Source organism: Elephas maximus, chromosome 10 (genome assembly GCF_024166365.1).
Source record: "Elephas maximus indicus isolate mEleMax1 chromosome 10, mEleMax1 primary haplotype, whole genome shotgun sequence".
Taxonomy (NCBI): Eukaryota; Metazoa; Chordata; class Mammalia; order Proboscidea; family Elephantidae; genus Elephas; species Elephas maximus.
The window spans coordinates 59,082,811-59,105,154 of record NC_064828.1 but is presented as its reverse complement, the minus strand read 5'-3'; the positions used below and the strand labels follow the sequence as shown (position 1 = coordinate 59,105,154).

At 34.8% G+C, this 22,344-nt stretch overlaps 1 protein-coding gene across 1 annotated transcript in view; it reads left to right on the top strand.

The window, feature by feature from the left end:
• MDGA2 (MAM domain containing glycosylphosphatidylinositol anchor 2) overlaps nt 1-22,344 on the top strand; it is a 943,396-nt gene that overhangs the window by 886,974 nt on the left and 34,078 nt on the right. Inside the window, exons 11-13 of the mRNA XM_049897699.1 lie at nt 13,297-13,474; nt 15,300-15,320; nt 21,990-22,145. Coding sequence (XP_049753656.1) covers nt 13,297-13,474; nt 15,300-15,320; nt 21,990-22,145 — 355 coding nt within the window. The remainder of the gene's footprint in view (nt 1-13,296; nt 13,475-15,299; nt 15,321-21,989; nt 22,146-22,344) is intronic.

Here is a 22,344-nt window from a genome sequence, read left to right as displayed (position 1 = left end):
GAGGACAAACCAAGCAACAGACATCCCCTCCACTAGTGGATGAAATTCTGGAGAAAGGGCTTCTTCCGTACCTATCTTAGTTTAAATACTTCCCCAGGTAGTACCCAACCACTAAAATGTGATTGGGTTTAAAATCTTAGCTTATTAAGTTCAAATCTTACACATGTTGAGCTTAACTTCTATTGTCAAGAATTAGTTCTCCATCAATAGAAATGAGGTGAGTAAAATTCCATTAAAAAAAAGAATATTTTATTTTTAATAGAAGCAACTTGGTGGTTATGAAATATATACTTCCTGTAATTGCTACTGAACATAGCTTTCTGATGTTCTCTCACTTCCATTCTCTAATATGATACTGAGTTTTACTTTCTGGAATCAGAATTTCCAGATATTGTATACATTTCCACTTCTAGATCTCCATGGCCAGAAAAATGACTTGTTCCTCCTTCAAATAATGGAAGTCCCTAATTAGCTGTTTTGACTTACAAAGAGTTAATGTTTCTTGATTGGTGACACTTTAAAACTCTTCATTGTTGTTATTGTTGTTAAGGATTTTCCCTATTACTATTCAATATAAGTCTAGAGTTTTTTAATCTCCCCACCTAGCACAGCTGTTCTTATTTTGCATAGCCTCTTACATGTTGTTGTTGTTGTTAGGTGTTGTTGAGTCAGTTCTAACTCATAGTGACCCTAGGCACAACAGAATGAAACACTGCCCTGTCCTGAGCCATCCTTTCAGTTGTTGTTATGCTTGAGCTCATCATTGAAGCCACTGTGTCAATCCACCTCATTGAGGGTCTTCCTCTGTTCTGCTGACCCTGTACTCTGCCAAGCATGATGTCCTTCTCCAGGGACTGATCCCTCCTGACAACATGTCCAAAGTATGTAAGACCCAGCCTCGCCATCCTTGCCTCTAAGGAGCATTCTGGCTGTACTTCTTCTAAGACAAATTTGCTCATTCTTTTGGCAGTCCATGGTATATTCAATATTCTTCGCCAGCACCACAATTCAAAGGCATCAATTCTTCTTCGGTCTTCCTTATTCGTTTTCCAGCTTTCATATGAATATGATGTGATTGAAAATACCATGGCTTGGGTCAGGTGCACCTTAGTCTTCAGGGTGACATCTTTGCTCTTCAACACTTTGAAGGGGTCCTTTGAAGCAGATTTGCCCAATGCAATGCGTCTTTTGATTTCTTGACTGCTTCTTCCATGGCTGTTGATTGTGGGTCCAAGTAAAATGAAATCCTTGACAACTTCAATCTTTTCTCCATTTATCATGATGTTGCTTATTGGTCCAGTTGTGAGGATTTTTGTTTTCTTTATGTTGAGGTGCAATCCATACTGAAGGCTGTGGTCTTTGATCTTCATTAATACATACATTTATGTATTTTACACAGCTACAATTATATTGTTCACATTTTGCATTCTACTCCTTTGACTTTACATTAACCAAAAAAACCAAACCCAGTGCCGTCAAGTTAATTCCAACTCATAGCAACCCTATAGGACAAGTAGAACTGCCCCATAGAGTTTTGAAGGAGTGCCTGGTAGATTCGAACTGCTGTCCCTTTGATTAGCAGCCATAGCACTTAACCACTATGCCACCAGGGTTTCCCAAACTTTACATTACATCCTAGATATTTTCAAATTTCTATGTGATATTAATAATTATAATAACATACGTCATACTGATGAAGCATAATTTCTTAAATCTAATTTCTAATGTAATTATCCCTATTAGACAGCCTTTATACTTTCTTTTATAGGTAAAAATTTGAAATTTAAGTGTATATAAATGTATATATCCCCTTACTTTGTGTTAAATTATGTGATGCATTTTCAGGTCAAAATATTTGACTGTCATTGCAACTCTTTTGAAATTTTACTAAATAGGATTAAAATAAATTACAAGGTCATGAGCATTAAGAAACACAATTCTTCAATTCTAAGATATCCCCCCCAACTTTTTAATGTGCCTTATTTGAGATCCTTTATATGCTAGTTGCTAAAATAAACTGTCCAGCCTTCAGTCAGTAGAGTAAGTTATGTAGTAGACATCGTTGTCTATCCATATACTAACTTTGTTATTTATAGAATATTTCTGTCTGATTGTCCCCTAGGTTGCATTATTTGCATTGGAACTACTACACATCTTTGAATCAAATTTAAATATCGATTTCTATATGCTTTCCAAAATGCTTTTAGGATTAAAATCTGATGTAGCGTTTAAAGACAGAAGGTGTTATGTACTGGACAATGGTCTATCTCATTGGTGGTAATGGCAATGGAACTAAAGACATTAGATGTACCCAGGAAGCAAACTAGAATTTTCCAAAGCTAACAGGTATTGATACAGTCTTTTCAGTGACTAGTCATTAATCAATCTGTCAAAAGCTTCAGGCTGACTTTCAAAAAAAATAACTAAATTTTATTTAGACATAGTTCAATTAAGGGAAAAAAAAATACAGACTTCCAATGAAGAAGGAAGATAAAGCCTAGTAAGCATCTTTGTTTTTGTTAGTTGCCATTGCCTTGAAAATACACTGATAATTCTAAAGGTGTCAGTAGCATGAGTAGAGTATGAAAAGCAAAATATTTCCGTGGTGTTGTGAAAACTACAATACCAAAAAGCAAAACCAAGCACGTTGCCATCGAGTCAATTCTGACTCATAGTGTCCCGATAGGACAGAGTAGAACTGCCCCATATGGTTTCCAAGGAGCGGCTGTTGGATTCGAACTGCCAACTTTTTAGTTAGCAGGTGAGCTCTTAACCATGAATACCAGCAGGGAATTCTTGCCAAGTGTAAAGAGGATTAGGTTCAAGTTGTGTAATAATAAAAGGTGAAAAGATGTGTGAGTAATTAAATGGATAAATGTATGCTATTATTAGTAGGAAATAGAAATAAGATACATTTGCTATGTTACTTATTTATTCCCTTTTTCCAAAAGCTGTTATTAAAACAATGTTGTTATTGTTAGTGCCAAAGAGTCAGCCCTGACTCATGGTAACCTATACATATAACAGAGGGAACGTTGCCTAATCCTCTGCCATCTTCATGACTGTTGGTATGTTTGAGTCCATTCTTGTGTTTTTTTGTGTCATTCCATCTCATTGAGGATTTTTCTTTTGTTTTTGTTGGCTCTCTAGTTTACCAAATATGATATCCTTTTCTAGTGATCTGTCTTTCTTGATGACGTGTCCAAAGTAAGCGCGCTGAAGTCTTGCCATCCTTGCTTCTAAGGAACATTAACGCAATAAACTAAGCCCATTGCCTTCAAGTTGATCCTGGCTTATAGCAATCCTATAGGATAGAGTAGAACTGTCCCTTAGGGCTTCCAAGGAGAGGCTGATGAATTCGAACCACTGGCCTTTCAGTTAGCAGCCAAGCTCTTAACCACTGCACCGCCAGGTAGTACATCTTAAAATATATGCCAAATTTTATTTGGAACTATAAGGCTATTTGATTTCAACCCATTGAAATGTTGGTTGTATTATTTAGCTAGTTTCTATTCTGTGGGATAATCATAAGGACAAATCTATAATACCTAGATTTTTAATGTCAGCTATCATTTTCACTAGCAGTGTAGCTGATAAACTGTGAATAACTGTTGTCTATAAAATGGGTATATTCATATCTCTATAATAGGGCTTTATAATAATAAATGGAACAAACATACGTATATCTGGTATCCAGTTGATGCACTCCCTCCTCTCCTCCTCAAGATTCCTGCAAACGTAGTTAGTACCTTTTAGTGGAGCTCATTATGGTGCAGAAAAAGGTTCAGAGTCCAAAAAGAAAAAAAAGACAGCTTTTTTTTTTTTTCTTTTAACATTTCACAGTCTGTTGTGTGTTCCTGTTTAAAGGAGCTAATATTATTCCTTTAAACAAAAAAAGCAAAAATTTTAAGATAGTTTTTCTTTCTGATATCTTTTCAACATTAGTTTCTTAATTATCTCCCCTGATAAAAATAGCAAATAGCTTCTTTTATTAAAACAACTCAGTGTAGGGGACTTTTAGGCTTTGAAGCTACCTCCTAAATCATATGAAGAGAACACATCTCCTAGGAAAAATAAATTTAACAGGCAAATTAAAAAAAAAAAATTGACGTGATAAGAATTGTCAAACACATTGCTTTCATATTTAACATCCTTGTAGGTCTAATCTGGGACTGTCACCTGTAGTTATGGTTTGGATCTCATGTTCTCTGAGGGTTTGGTGGTATTACCTTTAAACAGTGGGCTAATATTGCATTTTGTTTTATGCATGTATGAACATTGTATTAAGTTTTTCATTTTTATGTATTGCACAGTTCACTGAGATACAATATAAAGCATTTAATTTCTTTATTTCTCCAGCTGCTGAAGGATATGTTCATTACAGCTTTAAATTAAAGACTTGGAATCAAAGTTATCGCTTTTTTAATACACATAAGAAATTATATACTAAGGAGTTGGTAGTAAGTAACAACAGCAGTGTACCTGCCAAGTAAAATTATTTGAGTAGAACATGTCATTATAACAATCGAATACCTAGAGTTTCCCCCTGGGGTGTACTAAAAATATTGAATGGTATTAAACTTACAATAAAAACTAGAAAAGAACACCTTGATTGATGTTGGGTGTAGTTAGATGATAGTAAAATGTCAAATTATTCTGTTTAAAATTTTTGTGGGTTTCAACTACTTTTATCTAGCTCCTGAAATAATAGTGTTTTGTTTTTATTTTATACATATAATTTAAAAAAATCTAAAGACATTAAAAGAAATTCTGATTTACAGAATATAATTTTATACAATTTTTAGCCTCCAGAAATTATAGAAACTTTGTAGTACCTAGTGTCATCTCAAAATGGAGCCCTGGTGGTGCAGTATTTAAGCGCTTGGCTGCTAACTGAAAGGTTGGTGATTCGAACACATCAGCCTCTCCACAGGAGAAAGATGTAGCAGTCTGCCTCCATAAAGATTTACAACCTTTGGGGGCAATTCTCCTCTGTTCTATAGGGTTGTTACGAGTCAGGACTCTACTCGACAGCAATGGGTTTGGTTTGATTCTGGGTTAGTATCATATCTGCCTGATTGAAGTACTTTCTGTGAAATTAGGTTTAAATGATTCTTTACCAATATATATATATATATATAAATGTAATGATTCTAAGCAGGTATCACTGAAGTAAGTTGGGTTTTCTGCCACACTCCTTGGAGGCCAGTGAAATATACATTGTATCCTGGACTTTCAACTGCTTACATCATCAAGTTAAAGACCAGACACTGTGGTGGACACTGGATGTGTAAGAGTTAATAAGAAAATGTTTCTGGCTCATAACCTATATGCAAAAAAAAGAAAGAAAAAGGCAGTGCTACATTATAAGTGCATTATAGCTTAATATATAAAAGTTCTGGAAAAAAAACCAACAATTTCAGGAGCAATAAACTCTGAAAAACAAGAGAAATAGTGAGGCTAGAAAGAGCTATTTAGAATTACGGGGTTGCCACTCTCTAGCTGTACAACCTTAGAAGAGAAACATTAGCCTCCCTCTGTCTCAGTTTCCTCATCTGTAATATAGAAAAATATAGGGCTAGTAATAAATAGTTTCTTTTTTTTATCTGAGTAGTCCCAAGTTTAGGAATCCTGAGAATTTTATAATGAACAGGCTCTGCCCAACCATTGCTAGACTACTTCATTGCCATTGCCCGACCATTGCTAGATACTAGTGGTTTCTTTTAATACCTCTGCATTGATTACTCTCTAACTTGTATGTATTTTCAGGTCAGATAACTAATATATATATATATATGTATGTATGTATGTATACCTATAGAGTCCTACTATTTGTTGGGAACTATGTTAAATCATTATTATATTTCACTAGGAGTTGTGGTAAATGAAATATAATAATGATTTAACATAGTTCCCGACAAATAGTAAGGACTCTATAGGTATACATACATACATACATACATATATATACTAGTGGTTTCTTTTAATACCTCTACATTGATTACTCTCTAACTTGTATGTATTTTCCGGTCAGATAACTAATATATATATATATATGTATGTATGTATGTATACCTATAGAGTCCTTACTATTTGTCGGGAACTATGTTAAATCATTATTATATTTCATTTACCACAACTCCTAGTGAAATATAATAATGATTTAACATAGTTCCCGACAAATAGTAGGACTCTATAGGTATACATACATATATATATATATATATATATTAGTTATCTGACCTGAAAATACATACAAGTTAGAGAGTAATCAATGCAGAGGTATTAAAAGAAACCACTAGTATCTAGCAATGGTCGGGCAATGGCAATGAAGTGGTCTAGCAATGGTTGGGCAGAGCCTGTCCATTATAAAATTCTCAGGATTCCTAAACTTGGGACTACTCAGATGTGATGCAAACCCAATGCATGTGCAACACTTACCTGAATCATCCACATCACACCTGTGGAGCTTGCAAGGCAAGTGGAACCGACAAACATGAAGATCATGCTGTACTTGGTGTGTTGTGAATCTGTTGTGTCTGAGCCAGTAGTTCTGAGCCTTCTACTAGCATTCATGAAACTGGCACGTTAGATAGTTAGCTTTTTTTTTAATTAATTTTTATTAAGCTTCAAGTGAACATTTACCATTCCAATCAGTCTGTCACATGTAGGTTTACATACATCTTACTCCCTTCTCCCACTTGCTCTCCCCCTATTGAGTCAGCCCTTATAGTCTCTCATTTCGTGCCAATTTTGCCATCTTCCCTCTCTCTCTATCTTCCCATCCCCCCTCCAGTCACGAGTTGCCAACACACTCTCCAGTGTCCACCTGATTTAATTAGCTCTCTCTTCATCAGCATCTCTCTCCCCCTCACTGACCAGTCCTTTTCATGCCTGATGATTTGTCTTCGGGGATGGTTCCTGTCCTGTGCCATCAGAAGTTCTGGGGAGCGTTGTCTCTGGGATTCCTCTAGTCGCAATCATACCATTAACCATTTAGGTATGTTCTTTTCATGAGAATTTGGGGTCTGTATCCCATTGGTCTCCTGCTCCCTCAGGAGTTGTCGGTTGTGTTCCCTGACAGGGCAGACATCGATTGTGGCCGGGCACCAACTAGTTCTTCTGGTCTCAGGATAATGTAAGTCTCTGGTTCATGTGGCCCTTTCTGTCTCTTGGGTTCTTAGTTGTCATGTGACCTTGGTGTTCTTCCTTTGCCTTTGCTCCAGGTGGGTTGAGACCAATTGATGTAGATAGTTAGCTTTTAAGAAGGGTAAAATCTTACCACCACCACTCTCAACCCTGACCAGCTCCTGAAATGTATAAAAATTTTTACTGTTTTATATCAACAACAAACCTCAATATTGTTATTTTTAATAAACATTTGTATACTTTGTATTTGGTACAAAGTAGTATTGTGGTATTAATTTTCATTTCCTTGTCTCATGATGACGTTGTGTATCTTCTCTTACTGATTAGTCATTTGAGTTTCCTCACCTGTGAAATGTCTAGTCTTATCTTGACTCATCTTGCTATTGAGTTGGTTTTTTTATTGAGGTGTAAGAGTTTTTAGGGTTTTGTGGTTAACTGCACATATTTCAAGTGTCTTCTCCAAACCTCTGCATGCATTTTCCCTGATTAATGGGTAATATTGATAAGAAGACCTTTTTAAGTTTAATATTGACTAATTTATCAGTCTTTTTTGCTTTATGACTTATGCTCTTCTACTGTATTGAAGAAAGCAAAGCCTTGTTTGAGATCATAGGGACATTCTTCTGTATTTTTAAAAATATTTAAAGTTTTGCCATTTATCTTCAAGTATTTGATTATTCCTAGACTGTCTTTACTGTAAAAGATGTAAGTTAGTATAAAAAATGATGTGGGGGTGGCATCTTATCTCCTTGAACTTCACAAAGGGAAAAGAAAATCAAGATCAAGATCAACAGCCCAAGGCTGATTCCTATGAGGCAGAGGTCAGACGTACCTCCTCTCTCCATCATCTTTACCAATCCTTCCCACAGCACTCTCTACTTCTCTTCTGGGTTTGATAATTCGTTGCAGTGGCCACACAGAGCTCACAGACAATACTCACCATTATGAGGTTTATTAGGGAATTAGTAGGTAACAGTTCAGGTTGAGGAACACTCAGGATACTGTTCTTCCATCAGGACAGCATCTCTCTGGTTCCGCTTGGGCTAGTATTACAAAGCTCTTTTAGCTCCGCCAATAAGTGCCCAGAGGCACCCTATTCTGCCAGCAAGCCTCCTGCCCAAAAGCACTCAGTTTTCCTACTCCATGGGCTAGGAAGCCCACTGTGCTATCTCATCCCGGTCTCTGCCAACCTTCTCTGCACCACTTCTCACCATCTTCAGTATTACAGCTTTCTCTCTGTCTCTCTCTGTCTGTCTCCTGGTTCCAGGAGCTTCTCTGTACAGGGATCCTGGGTCCAAAAGACACATTCCGCTCTTGGCTGTTCTTCATTGCTAGTGGTGATATCCTCTCCTAGTCTGGAATTGCTCTCTTCTAAGCCTAGCAGGATGGCAAAACTGACCAGTCCCCTTGGTGGACCACAATTATCTTATTGGCACAGTCCCATCTCATCAGTTGGGTAGGAATTCCAAAACCATGACGAGAAAGGCTATATAAAAGCGACCCATCTCACTGCAGTTAGGGATCCAATTCATGTTTGTTGTATATGCATAAGCAATTGAGTAGTTTATCTTTTCCTGTCTGATCTATAATGTTATTTTTGTCCTATATGAGGGTTTCATATATGGGCTTTCTTTTCTAGTCTGTTATTTATTTATTTATTTATTTATTTATTTTTTGTCACTTGTCTAGTTCTTTGGTAATAATGTATATTTAATATTACCATTTCCAGAAATACAGCAGGATAGACTATAAAATATGTATAATTTTCTTTTCAAAGCTTCAAAGATCAACCCAGAAAGTGAGACATTACCAGGTAAAAATATAAGGAAAAATGGGAATCCAGAGTAGTAAATGGAACAGCCTACCCAACTTGCTTTTGCCCTCAGCTATTTGCCAACTCAGACAAACTTGAACTTTGGTTCTAATAGCTTGGCAGTGGTGGGACAGATAGGAATCAAACCCAAGATTTACCCTAGGTAAGGAATCTTCTCCACTTTAACCTGAGCCACCAAATGGTTTCCCAATCAAAGAAAACTGAACTGGACCAATGATGCTCTCTGAAATGTGTCAAACAAAGGTACATCTCTAAAAAAAAAAATGCCCTAGGCTCCAAAGAACTCCCGATGATAATATTTTAAGCCAAATGATCAGCACACAGTCAAAAATAACCAAGTAAATACTAGGTAAAAATTTCCATGAGCACTGTAGACTTCAGATATGAGAAGTATCAGGTACGTATTATAAGACAAGCATGCTTATGATGGCAGCTGAGTGGCACAAAGGGTCAAGCTCTCAACTACTAACTGAAACATTGGCAGTATAGACCCACCCAGAGGTGCCTAGGAAGATAGAGAACCTGCTTTTGGAAAGTCACAGTCTTGAAAATCCTATGGAGCTGTTCTACTTGGCACACATGGGGTCGCCATGAGTTGGAATTGATTTGATGGCAGCTAACAATAACATGCTTGCAATTTTAACATGCTTGCAATTGTTACATAAATACAAAGAAAACTTTGAAAATGTCTGTAAAAAAGAAATTATAAAAATGATACTATGTAAAATTTTAAAAATATAGAACTTCTAGAAATAAAAAGATAATAATTCAAATTTCATATTTCAATGTACAGGTTGAATGGAAGAATGCAAACAGCTAAAAAAGAACACTGGGGATTTTAAAAATATTGTTACCTTTAAGGCAAGCCCACCACTTTTTTTTTTTTTTTTTTTTGTATCTCAAAGCTTTCTTCATCAGATTTAACACTTTTCTATGTAAATTTTGGAATCAATTTATCAAGTTCCACAAAACATTTCAGGAGTTTGTATGGAATTTTAATTAATTTATGGATTAATTTGGGGAGACATGTTGTCTATTAATATTTGGTCTTCTCATCCATGAACAGAACATATTCCTCCATTCATATAGGGCTATCTTTAATTCTTTCACTAGAGTTTTAAATTTTTCTCCTTTACGTTTTTGCATATCTTTTGTTATATCTGTTTGTAAGTAATTCATATATTTGTAATTGCTATTAAAAATTGTGTGTTTTCTAAATAGACAAAAGTGGTAACTAGACAGTACATAATACTGGGGAAGCCAGCACAACTTGTACAAGGCAAGGTCATGGAAGCTCCATAGACACATCCAGACTCCCTGAGGGTCCAAATTACTGGGCTGAGGGAGGGGACCATGGTCTCAGGCAAAATCTAGCCCAATTGGCATAACATGGTTTATAAAGAAAATGTTCTACATTTTACTTTGGTGAGTAGCACCTGAGGTATTAAAAGCTTGTGAGTGGCCATGCAAGATACTCCATTGGTCTCACCTCATCTAGAGCAAGGGAGAATGAAGACAACCAAAGACACAAGGGAAAGATTAGTCTAAAGGGCTAATGGACCACAACTACCACAGCCTCCACCAGACAGTCCAGCATAACTAGATGATGCCTGGCTACCACCACCGACTGCTCTGACAGGGATCACAATAGAGGGTTCCAGACATAGCTGGAAAAAAACGTAGAGCAAAATTCTAACTCACACACACAAAAAAGACCAGACTTACTGGTCTGACAGACACTGAAGAAACTCTGAAAGTGTGACTCCTGGATACCCTTTTAACTCATTAATGAAGTCACTCCTGATGGTAACCCTTAAGCCAAAGATTAGACAGGCCCATAAAACAAATAGGCATATCAGTCCACGGGCAAGGACGAAAAGGCAGGAGGGGACAGGAAAGCTGGTAATGTGGAACCCAAGGCTGAGAAGAGAGAGTGTTGACATGCCGTGGGCTTGGCAACCAATATCACAAAACAATATGTGTATTAATAGTTTAATGAGAAACTATTTTTTTCTGTAAACCTTCATCTAAAGTACAATTTAAAAAAAATTGTGTTTTATTTAAACCATTTTATTGGTTTATAGAATTGTGATAAATTTTTTGTATTTATTTAAATTCAGCAAACTTGGTTAGATTAATTACACATGCACATACACACAAAAAAAAAATTAGTTAAATTATATATATACATTTTGTTTCAGTTATTAGTTCCCTTTTTCCCTACCTTGTTAAGAGTTTTATTATAAATGTGAGCCAACGTTTGTCAATTTTTTTATCCGTCTTGATGCAAACATTTTAGCATTGAGCTACTAACCAAAAGGTTGTTGGTTCAAATCCATCCGTGGTACTGTGAAAGAAATGCCTGGCAATCTACTTCTAAAATATCACAGCCACTGAAAACCCTATGAGCCTCAGCTCTGCTATGAAACACATGGTGTCATCATGAGTCAGAATTGACTTGACAGCCACTGGTATTACTCCTAGTGGAAAAATATATATATCCATATATACATGTGGAAACCCTGGTGGCATAGTGGTTAAGTGCTATGGCTGCTAACCAAAGGGTCAGCAGTTCAAACCCGCCAGGCGCTCCTTGGAAACTCTATGGGGCAGTTCTACTCTGTCCTATAGGGTGGCTATGAGTCGGAATCGACTCGATGGCACTGGGTTTGGTTTTGGTTTTATATATACATGTATAGATATTTTTTCCTTTGCCAGTTAGCTACAAGTAGCTTTCAACCTACAATAAGGTTCCATTCTGACCACGTCATCATAAGTCAGTTCTGACATAAGTCGAATACCTCATTTAAAAAAAATATACTGTCTTTTATTATCAGCATCTATAAATCCAGCAGTGTTTTCAACAGTAAATCATAAAATTGAACACCTGTGAGCGAACACCTGAGAATGATAACATCAACAAATTAAGTGCTGCAACATATTACTAAATATAAGATATATATAAAAAAAAACAAAAAACAGGTGGTCGTAATTCAAATACATTGTAATTTGAGGACTACTATATATTAACATAGGAAACCCTGGTGGCGTAGTGGTTAAGTGCTACGGCTGCTAACCAAAAGGTCAGCAGTTTGAATCCACCAGGTGCTCCTTGGAAACTCTATGGGGCAGTTCTACTCTATCCTATAGGGTGGCTATGAGTTGGAATTGACTGGACGGCACTGGGTATATATTAACATACTTCTTAATGTTAACTTATTCTTGCATCCTTACCTTCCTGAGATAAATCAAACCGGTTATAACATTACTATAATTATTTATATACTGATGAATGTGGTTTGTATGTATGTAATTTTCCTTTCTAGCACTGTCCTTGGTGGATTTTGGTTTAAATTAAATGAAATTACTTGGACAGTTTTTTTTTCTTTTTCTTTATATGTTCTCTGGTATATTTTACATAAAACTGGATTATTTGTTTCTTGAGCATTTGTATAACTATCTTATAAAACTGTCTGGGCAAGTGCTTTGTATGTGGGTCTGTGGTGTGAAACCTATTCTTTCTTTAACTTACTCTAATCAGGCTTTCATCTTAACTATTGCACTGGTACCATATATTTCAAGGTCACTATAGATTTCCATCTCATCAAATCCATTAGTAAAATTCTAGCCTTTCCTTGTGTAGCATTCCAGTAGCATTTGACTTTCTTACATAGTTATCCTCTATTATCTAAGTAAAAGAGCCCCTATTATCCACCTCCCACTATATCTCTTGATCTCTTTGCTATTTTTTCTTTATTGCACATTTGACTGCTTGAAATCATATTAAAGTATGTATTTATTGTTTATTGTATTTCTCTTTCTAACAGACTTGAAGACTTACCTTGAATAAATTAAAGGCTTTGCCTTCCTTTTTTTTTTTTTTAATCCATAATTCCTAGAATACTTCATGGCAACTGTTAGTTGTGTGATAAATATTTTTATTAATATAATAAATAGAGTGCAGATATTCAGGAACCTCGTATGCCATAAATATGTTAAGTTAGAAGTAGTTAAAATTCCATCTCCCCAGACCTCCAGGGCACAGACTGTTGTTTTAACTCTCTTACCCTTAGTTAATATTGGGTAACATATTAAATGTATTTAGTCAGCTAAACTAGGATGACTTCGTAACCGACCAATGGAAACAGCTGCAAATTTGTTTGCTAGTTGTAGAAATGTTAACTTTAATAAAGATATTTATATAATATACTTTCTTATTTAATACAATTTCAGAATGCTTTTTTTATTATAATACATTAAGTGCCTGTGAAGGAAACACTATAAACATTATTACATAATTCTTTTGATTTCAGGCTGGACAGCAGCGTTGGTGGGAACAGGAGATTAAAATAAATGGGAATATCCAAAAGGGAGAATTAATTACGTATAACTTGACTGAACTAATTAAACCAGAGGCTTATGAAGTCCGACTGACTCCTCTTACCAAATTTGGGGAAGGAGATTCAACAATTCGTGTCATAAAATATAGTGGTAAGTAGCCCTTTATTTAAAAATCTTTATTTGCATGTTAAATTGTCTACTACATGTAGTTTGCAATTATCTACCAAATTGAGACACAAAATAAAATTTAGTGTATTGACTTTCTAGATCATCAGCCAGGTGACAAAAAATACCCTAGTTATCAAACATTGTAATTGATTACAAAGGTAGACATATAGAAAAATTCCTTAGTTAGCATTAAATGTAGGAGATGATGTCAGCAATGTTCCTGGTCTGAAAAATAAATATTATATTAAGTTCTAAGTTTTTTAAATTATATTTGTATTCTTAGGCATACTGCTTAAAATTAAATATTTTAATTAAAATTACTTCCATATAATTTAGATTTGGGCAAAGTATACTTTAGTGGTTTAGAAGCATTTATAAGAAGTTAGTTTGAGTGAAAGAAAATTAAAAAAAATCATCTCACTGCAATATTTAGAATTTAGACTGGTATATTTTACAAGGTGTGTTTTAATTGCAGTGAATTTGGACATTAAAATATAGGAGAAGGCTCAAGTAAAATTCATTCTGTTCAGAGGTTACTTGTAGAAGTGACTTCTTTCTTAGAACTAAATTGTAATTCAAAGATACTTCTTTGAAAAATAATACATAGAAATTTTATAATTTCAGTTGCTCATATTTAAAATATATTGATCTCTTTCAAGAAGAGAAATTGTTTTTTCACCACTGTCTTTGAAGCTGATAAACACATAGTCTCTTCTAGACATTATTAATTTTATAATGTCAAATGGGGAATGCAAGATCAGAAAAACAACTAACATAGTATAGGAATAGTCTAAATTCCGTATGTTGAAATAGCGTAAATGATTAATTGCGAAAATACTCATTTTGTTAAAACACGTCAGTGTACTGATGTTACAGTTATTTATGAACATGCTTTGTATATGTGATTGTGTTTTACCTACTTATGACACTTTAACAATAATGTCCAAATTTAATAAAAATGGTTAGTAGCAAACACTAGGAATTAACAAAACAGACATAAAAGTTCTCCAGGGTAGAATAACTGCCCATTACAATAATACTCTCCTTTATCTAGCATGGAATTTTCTCTCAGTAATAAATCCCTAATCAATATATACAGATACAGTTTTGTACCTTAGATTACATATGTATTTGTTGTTGCTTCAGTGAAATTTAAAGTATTTATTCCTCTTTAGGTAGAAATCAATTGGTATCTTGTATTGCAAACACGATTATTTGGCTGAGACAAATAGTTCGCTGGTGTACAAAAGCACAACGCGTGTTGCCTCCCATTTGAAAACTGTGTGTTAATGTAATTAAACAAAGTGACAGAGTGACATTGGAATAACTATTTGTTTTATGACATGTTGTGATGTAATATGAGGATTGATTTATTTTCATATATGCCAAGTTATTCTTAACAGAAATAGATAAGAGAAAAAAAAAATACGTTCTCCCTTGGATCACTGGTTTCATTGTTAAAACATCTAGATTTTAGGTTGGCCTACTGTCAGCCTCAGTTTTGATTTCTGTATTTCCTTTTGAACTGATTAAGAGATAAATGGTCAGCTACTTCATTCTTTGGAAAATGAACAAATGCCCCACACTATTTAGCATTGATCTTTTGGGTACTTAAAGACTGTTATTGCTGAGCTCTGAAGTAGATACAATTCAATCGTCTAGAACAAAATGGATTACAGATATAATTCTCCATAGCCACAGTAGGGAAGCTCATTAAGTTTAGTGAGAAACTATGAGACACTGATTAGACTTTTATTTATAAAAGACATTCAAGACATGCTAACTTTACTTTTTGCTTTTCTTTTAGCTCCTGTAAATCCTCATTTGAGTAAGTATTTTTCACTTTAAAAATGGAACTGTGTTTCACAAATAAGAAAAATAGAAATGTGTAAATACACAAATATTTAGCAATTATTCTCATTTGGTTCAAAACCATAAGGGATTAGAATCAGCAATGTTGTTGTTATTAGGTGCTGTCGTGTCAATTCTGGCTCATAGCAACCCTACAGAACAGAGAAGAACTACCTCATAGATTTTCCAAGGTGGCGGCTCGTGGATTTGAACTGACAACCTTTTGGTTAACAGCCGAGCTGTTAATCACTATGCCACCAGGGCTCCAGAATCAGCAATATTAGCATTAATCATGAATTTTCACATTTCAGAAGACACAGGTCTGAAGACATATGACCTAATATTGATCACTGAGATTTATAAGCCACCCACTGCCATTGAGTCGATTCCAACTCATAGCGACCCTATAGGTCAGAGTAGAACTGCCCCATAGAGTTTCCAAGGAACGCCTGGCGGATTTGAACTGCCGACCTCTTGGTAGCAGCCGTAGCACTTAACTACTATGCCACCAGGGTTTCCTTGAGTTTTATAAATTTTCCTAAATATGGAAATGTGAAACCATTTTCCCCAACTAGGTTAACATTTGTTATTTGTGTAACTGTGGGATTATTTTTTTCTTTTATAGGATTGAAGATTGTTATTTGTTGTTTTAATTTTTTTATTATTATTATTGTTCATTCTTTGAATTTCTACACTCCACTCATAGAAGATTCTGGTTACTTAGATAGTTGGTATTTGGAAGATTTAAATTATGTAATAATAGTCCTGCTCTATTATGAGAAAGAAGATGCTCTAGTTTCCACCCTCTTAATAATATTTTGTATTAAAATTAAGGATTAATTAAACCCTGGCGGCATAGTGGTTAATTGCTACAGCTGCTAACCAAAAGGTTGGCAATTGGAATCTATCAGGTGCTCCTCGGAAACTCTATGGGACACTCCTACTCTGTCCTATAGGGTCACTGAGTCGGAATCAACTCTATGGCCACAGGTTTGGTTTTTGGCTAGAACAAGAATGAAGACCCACCTCTGCATCCCTACTCCCATCCCACTTCTCACATTCTCCATCACCTATACTTAGTGAAGAAAATGCCCAAGTCTCTTTTTCTCATTTTACTTTATTTCCTTTTCTGCAGTAGCCCTTCACTGACTATATAACACAGACCAAACGACATCGCTTATGTTTTGCTGTATTTCCTACCAAAGAGCTGCTTTTCTTCTATATCTGCATATCTAGATTCTAATACTTAATATTGGTATAGAATTTTATTATGGAGTGCTTTCATGTATAAAAGTTCTTTTAGACATCACAAACCAAAAAAAAAAAAAAGCAAACTCAGTGGTGTGGAGTCTATTCCAACTTATGGCTACCTCATGATGTACAGAGTAGAACTGCTCCATAGGGTTTTCTTGGCTGTAATCTTTACAGGAGCAGATTGCCAGGCCTTTCTTCTGCAGACTCTGGGTGGGTTTAAACTGCCAACCCTTAGATTAGTAAAGTGCAAACTGTAACCTTTTAGTCATCACAATAACCCTTTAATGAAGATATTATTAGCCTCATGTTGGTATTAAGTATACGCAAGGCTAAGTTTTCTTAAAAGGTTTAGCACAAATGCTTCTTCCTTTGCTAAATCTTTCCTCTTTTCATTTTCCATAACAATTTATAACTATTTTAACCAAAAAACAAAACCCATTGCCACTGAGTCAATTCTGACTCATAGGGACCCTATATAGGCCAGAGTAGAACTGCACTATAGGGTTTCCAAGGAGCAGCTGGTAAATTCAAACTGCCAACTGTGCCACTGTGCCACCAGGGCTCCATAACTATATTAGTATTTCTTATATCCTCCAGTGAACTCCAAGATCCTTAAAAGCTAAATCTGTGTCTTCTTTATCCCTATATCTCATTATCTTTGTGTCTAGCATAGCATCTCATATTTAGCAGGTGCTTAATAATCTTTTTTTTTTTTTTAATAATCAGTTGTTAGATGAATAAACAACAGTTTCACAATGAATTACATAAATCAGATTCTCCCTGGCTTCTACCCAGAAACTATTGATATTTAACTACTATTATTGATTACAGTAACTTTGGAGGTAAGTTCTCTGACTGTATTTATAGTAGAAATATTTAAAAGGAGTTGTCATGGAAAGAATAAAGTTAAGATACAGAAAAATTTGACCAGGAAATATTTCGACTCACGAAAAAAGAAATTGAACAGCTTCTACCTATGGAAAACCAAAATGCCTTTATAAATATACAGTAGAGGAGAAATTTGCTAATGGATAACTTTAATGAACATGACTATTAATATTATAGCCATCAAGAAGTTTTGCAGAAGAGATGGTATTTGGGTGGGGGTTTCTTAGGTGAAGAAAGTGGGGAGAGGTGTGCCAGCCATTGGAATGAGGGTCATGTTTAGATCATCACTCCGCATAGCTCAGTGTGATTGGACTATGACATTTTAAAGTTACAGATGCCAGAAGTGTGCCCTAAAGGTGTGCAGTATTTGTCAGAATTTCAATGCATCTTTAAAAGCTTGGGTTTCATCTTGGAGGAAAGGGTGGAAGGCACTGACATTTGCTTTAATGCTCCTGGATCTTGAATTTATTTTACTATTGGTTATTAAGTAATAACAAATATGACATAGAACTTTTTAAGTCTTAATTACCAAATTCTCTTTCTCACCAGCCATTTTACATGTAGCCAATAAATGGATTGACATTTTCTATATTTAAAATAATTTTAAGCATTGTGTAATACCAAAGACTTTTTTAGTCAACAGTACACAATTAATTATCTAAGTTAGTAGGGGTAGTCTTTTTTATGTTATTGACAGTTATGTACTTTTCCCCCTTAATAATTGATTTATTGAGCCTTGTTATTGCCTTGGAGCCCTGGTGATGCAGTGGTTAAGAGCTCATCTGCTAACCAAAAGGTTCCACTTCTTGGAAACCCTATTGGGCAGTTTTGTTCTGTCCCATATTTTTTTTATAGGGCAATCTACTCGAGGGCACTGGGATAGGGTCGCTTTGTGTCGCAATCTACTCGAGGGCAACGGGTTTGGTTTTTGTTTGTTTTTTAAAATTGCCTCAAGGCCTCAAAAACATTTAAGGAAAATGCTTTATCAAACAACGCCAGTCCTTATAGAGTCTAGCTCTTAATAAACCGGGTAAACATTATTCAAAAAGGGGAAAGATAGTCCAACCTGTAAAAGAAACCCATGGCTTAAGACATTTTTCTATGGAAAGTTCACTTTTTTTCCCAGCAGTTTTACTGCCTTTACCTCGTATTTTCTTAAGTGCTATATTTTAATTTTATTCTTATCATTTATTGGCTCTTCCAGATTCCTTCCATATCCTGCTCTCTCATTTCCTCAGGAATAGTAACCTCGGGCTATACCATAAACCAAAATATGTAGTCGTTGTTGTTATGTGCCATCAAGTCGGTTCCGACTCATAGCGACTCTGTAGGGACGGAATAGAACTGCCCTATAGGGTTTCCAAGGAGCGGCTGGTGGATTCGAACTGCCAACCTTTTGGTTAGCAGTTCAGCCCTTAACCATTGCGCCACCAGTGTGTTAACTGAAAAAAAAAAAAAAAATGAAGTTGGATTGAAAATAGCTCTTGTGTCCCTCAAATATCTCAGCAATGGGGTTTTTCTATAAAGATTTAAACTTTTAAATTATCTCTTTGGTCTGATTTAAACTCAGTAGTCCATAAAATTATTAAGTTTTGGAAACGTCTGGAAAATATCTTTTCCTTTACATTAGAGGCTTTAATATCATATATGCATATATCTGAAAAACATTTTCATGCATAAAAACCTTCCTATCTACCCAAATCAACTTTCAACTAATGACAGGATTTACCATGCAAACCCACTCTAAAATACCAGTCCTTAAGAGGTATTTTTATTTTTAATATAAGGTTAGGTTTTTGCTGGTTGTAAGGAATGTTTGGAAACTCTGGTGGCATAGTAGTTAAGAGCTATGGCTGCTTACCAAAAGGTCAGCAGCTTGAAGCCACCAGGTGCTCTTTGGAAACCCTATGGGGCAGTTCTACTCTGTCCTATCGGGTAACTACGAGTTGGAATCAACTCGACGGCAACGGGTTTGGTTTGTTTTTTGGAAAGAATGATTCAAGAGATTAAGTGGGCTAAAGAGGGTTTGAGACAATACTGTCATTGCTGTTCAGTCCTCAGTTGTAATCTTTCTTCCTCATACTGGGAAGGAATCAAGGAAATAAAGCAAAATTTTGGAGACCATGTAATTAATACAGAATATTTGAAATACTTTTAATTCCATGGACCATCGAAACTCAGTCAAAATCATGCTGTATTTTAGAAAACTAGTGAAAAATTCAAGACAAACTCAGTCTTTAGTTCCATTATCTTTTTGAAAATCATGGACATTGTTACATTTCTATTTTATGAGATATTTTAGTATTTAGTATTACCTTGACTTTTGATAACTTTATACAGATCAGTGCATTTTCATTATCTATCAAAATATTCTTTATTCTAATAAAGTTTTTATGACTACTTCTTTAAAAAATATTTATAATTATCTCATATAAAGTGATGAGATAATCATAAAATTATTATGGTCCTTAATTTTGTGAATTTTTTTTCCTTCTGACCTGCCAGCCTTTCATCAAAAGTTTCCAGTAATAGGTTTCTTCACTGTAAAGACGTATGTACCAAGAAGTAATGAAGAACTATTTAGATTGCTTTGTTTCTTTGTCTGATTTAAGTAATTGTAGTCTTATCAGCTTTAGATGTATGGCAAACAACTTATCTGTCATATACAAAATAACCTAAATTATGAAAAATTTTAGGCATGACTAACCTTTTTTAGGTTTTTATAAGCCATATAGTTGCTTAATTTTACTTTGAGAGACATATATATTCAGGTTCTAAAAGCAGTTCATTCATTTTTAGTGACAATTTTTGTTTTTCTTAAAATAAGTATAATGAATTATAGAAAATATAATTAATTGGTGTTATAAAAGTTTATTGCACAGAATTTTAATAGCATACAAGAAATAAGATTTGATAGCAGATGTATACACTGAAATCTTCAATCTTTCAACTTGACTTTTTATATCTTATTTATGTATATATATTATTGAAGAACTAAAAACATTTTAAATCAAACAGTGCCCTTATGAGATTGGCATAACTTGAAAGCAGCGACTAAAGGAATCTCATATTGTGCCTAAAACACATTCCAGTATCCATACATGCACATAACCATACTGGTGTCACTAAATTTATATTTTCAGCTGATAGGATCAAAAGGCCTTATTTATTGATAGCATGGGCTTATTTATTACAAGATAGAGGGCATAAATATGTACCTAATAAACCTTTTACATGGAATATTGTTTATCCATAAATTTACTGATTTAGAATCCCTTGAAAATTTATATTCTCTGCAACCTTATGTCTCCCAAATATAAAATATAAATAAATACAGAGAGGCAGCAAGTCTTTAATCTGAAAACAAAATGAACATTTTTTAAACATAAAAGGTAAAGCCTTTTGTTATATTTGTAAGTGCCAGTAGTTTCCAACTAATGCAGAGGCATGACCCCAATCCTAAAGCCTCTATTGCCAAGAATAGCCAATAAGAAACTAATTAGGGGAGGGGACTGGTAGTCAAATAGGAGTATCTGTTCTTTGATAGTTTACACTAAAAATTCTGGCTAATCTGAATCCAATTTTGACTTTCCCATATTAGCTGATCTTAGCCACAGTTTTCTCCTTCGTTAGCCTCATAAGTAAGGATTTCAGTGATTTCACAGAGTTCTTATGAGGTTCATTGAAATAAACCATATTTAATTTTTCTCAATTAAGGATTACATACGGTTCAATTTTTGGTGTTGTAGAGGTTATCAACTCTTTTATTTACTCCTGTTTTTCAAGTAAGGTAGGTCCCAGTAAGAAAACCCTTCGATACGTGTAAACATAGGAACCATGCACATTTTAGGAACGGTTGGAGAAAGCTCCCTCTGAACGTTTTTTGGGTCTGAACTCACCATGTGTTAGACATTCATGAAACCCCAGTCCTTCCATGGGCCTTTATAAAGCCTCCTCATTACTTCAAGTGAATTTCAAGCATCTGGCAAGCCCATATTCAAATAAATTATGAATGTGATTGCTTTTAAAAATAATTTTCTATGATCTCACTCTATGCAAACTGCCATTTGTGCAAATGGGTATACATGAAAGCACTCCTAGACATGATGTGAAGAAATTATAAATTTAAGAGATACATCTTTAAAATGTCAGATAAATTAATAAAGATCATTTTCAATTGACAGTTTTGTCATGATTGTTTCTATACCACCGTTGTGAAAGTTCTTCAGCCATAATTCAAACACTGATTAGTCTATTTAATTTCACTTCTCTGGATATTTCAGGGAAAATAGTTGGGGCCATAATTACTCAGTAAGAGATGGATTTATATATCACAATCATTCTTTTTCATTCAATTTGGAATAGGTTTATGTTAGTGTAAACCTTGTGCATTTTTGTTGTTCTCATGTCATTATGGTGACCTTCCACAATTACTGCTTTATAAAGCTTTAAATTTTTGTTATATGAATATTACAATGTTTATATTAATTTAATTTATTAACAGGAGAATTTCACTGTGGATTTGAAGATGGTAATATTTGTTTATTCACACAAGATGATACAGATAATTTTGACTGGACAAAACAAAGCACTGCAACAAGAAATACAAAATATACTCCTAACACAGGTCCGAATGCTGATCATAGTGGCTCCAAAGAAGGTATGAGGTTATGAAGTGCTGTGTTCATAGCAACCATACCCTAGTCTTGAACTTTATAAAACTCTATTAACATGCAATACATGGAAACCTTTACTTTTAAGTTTAAGATTATGGAGAAAACCATTAAGTTTGTATATACAGTATGAATAATTTAGCATTTTCAAAGTTTGCAAACTTTTATTTTCTCTTAGAATTCCCT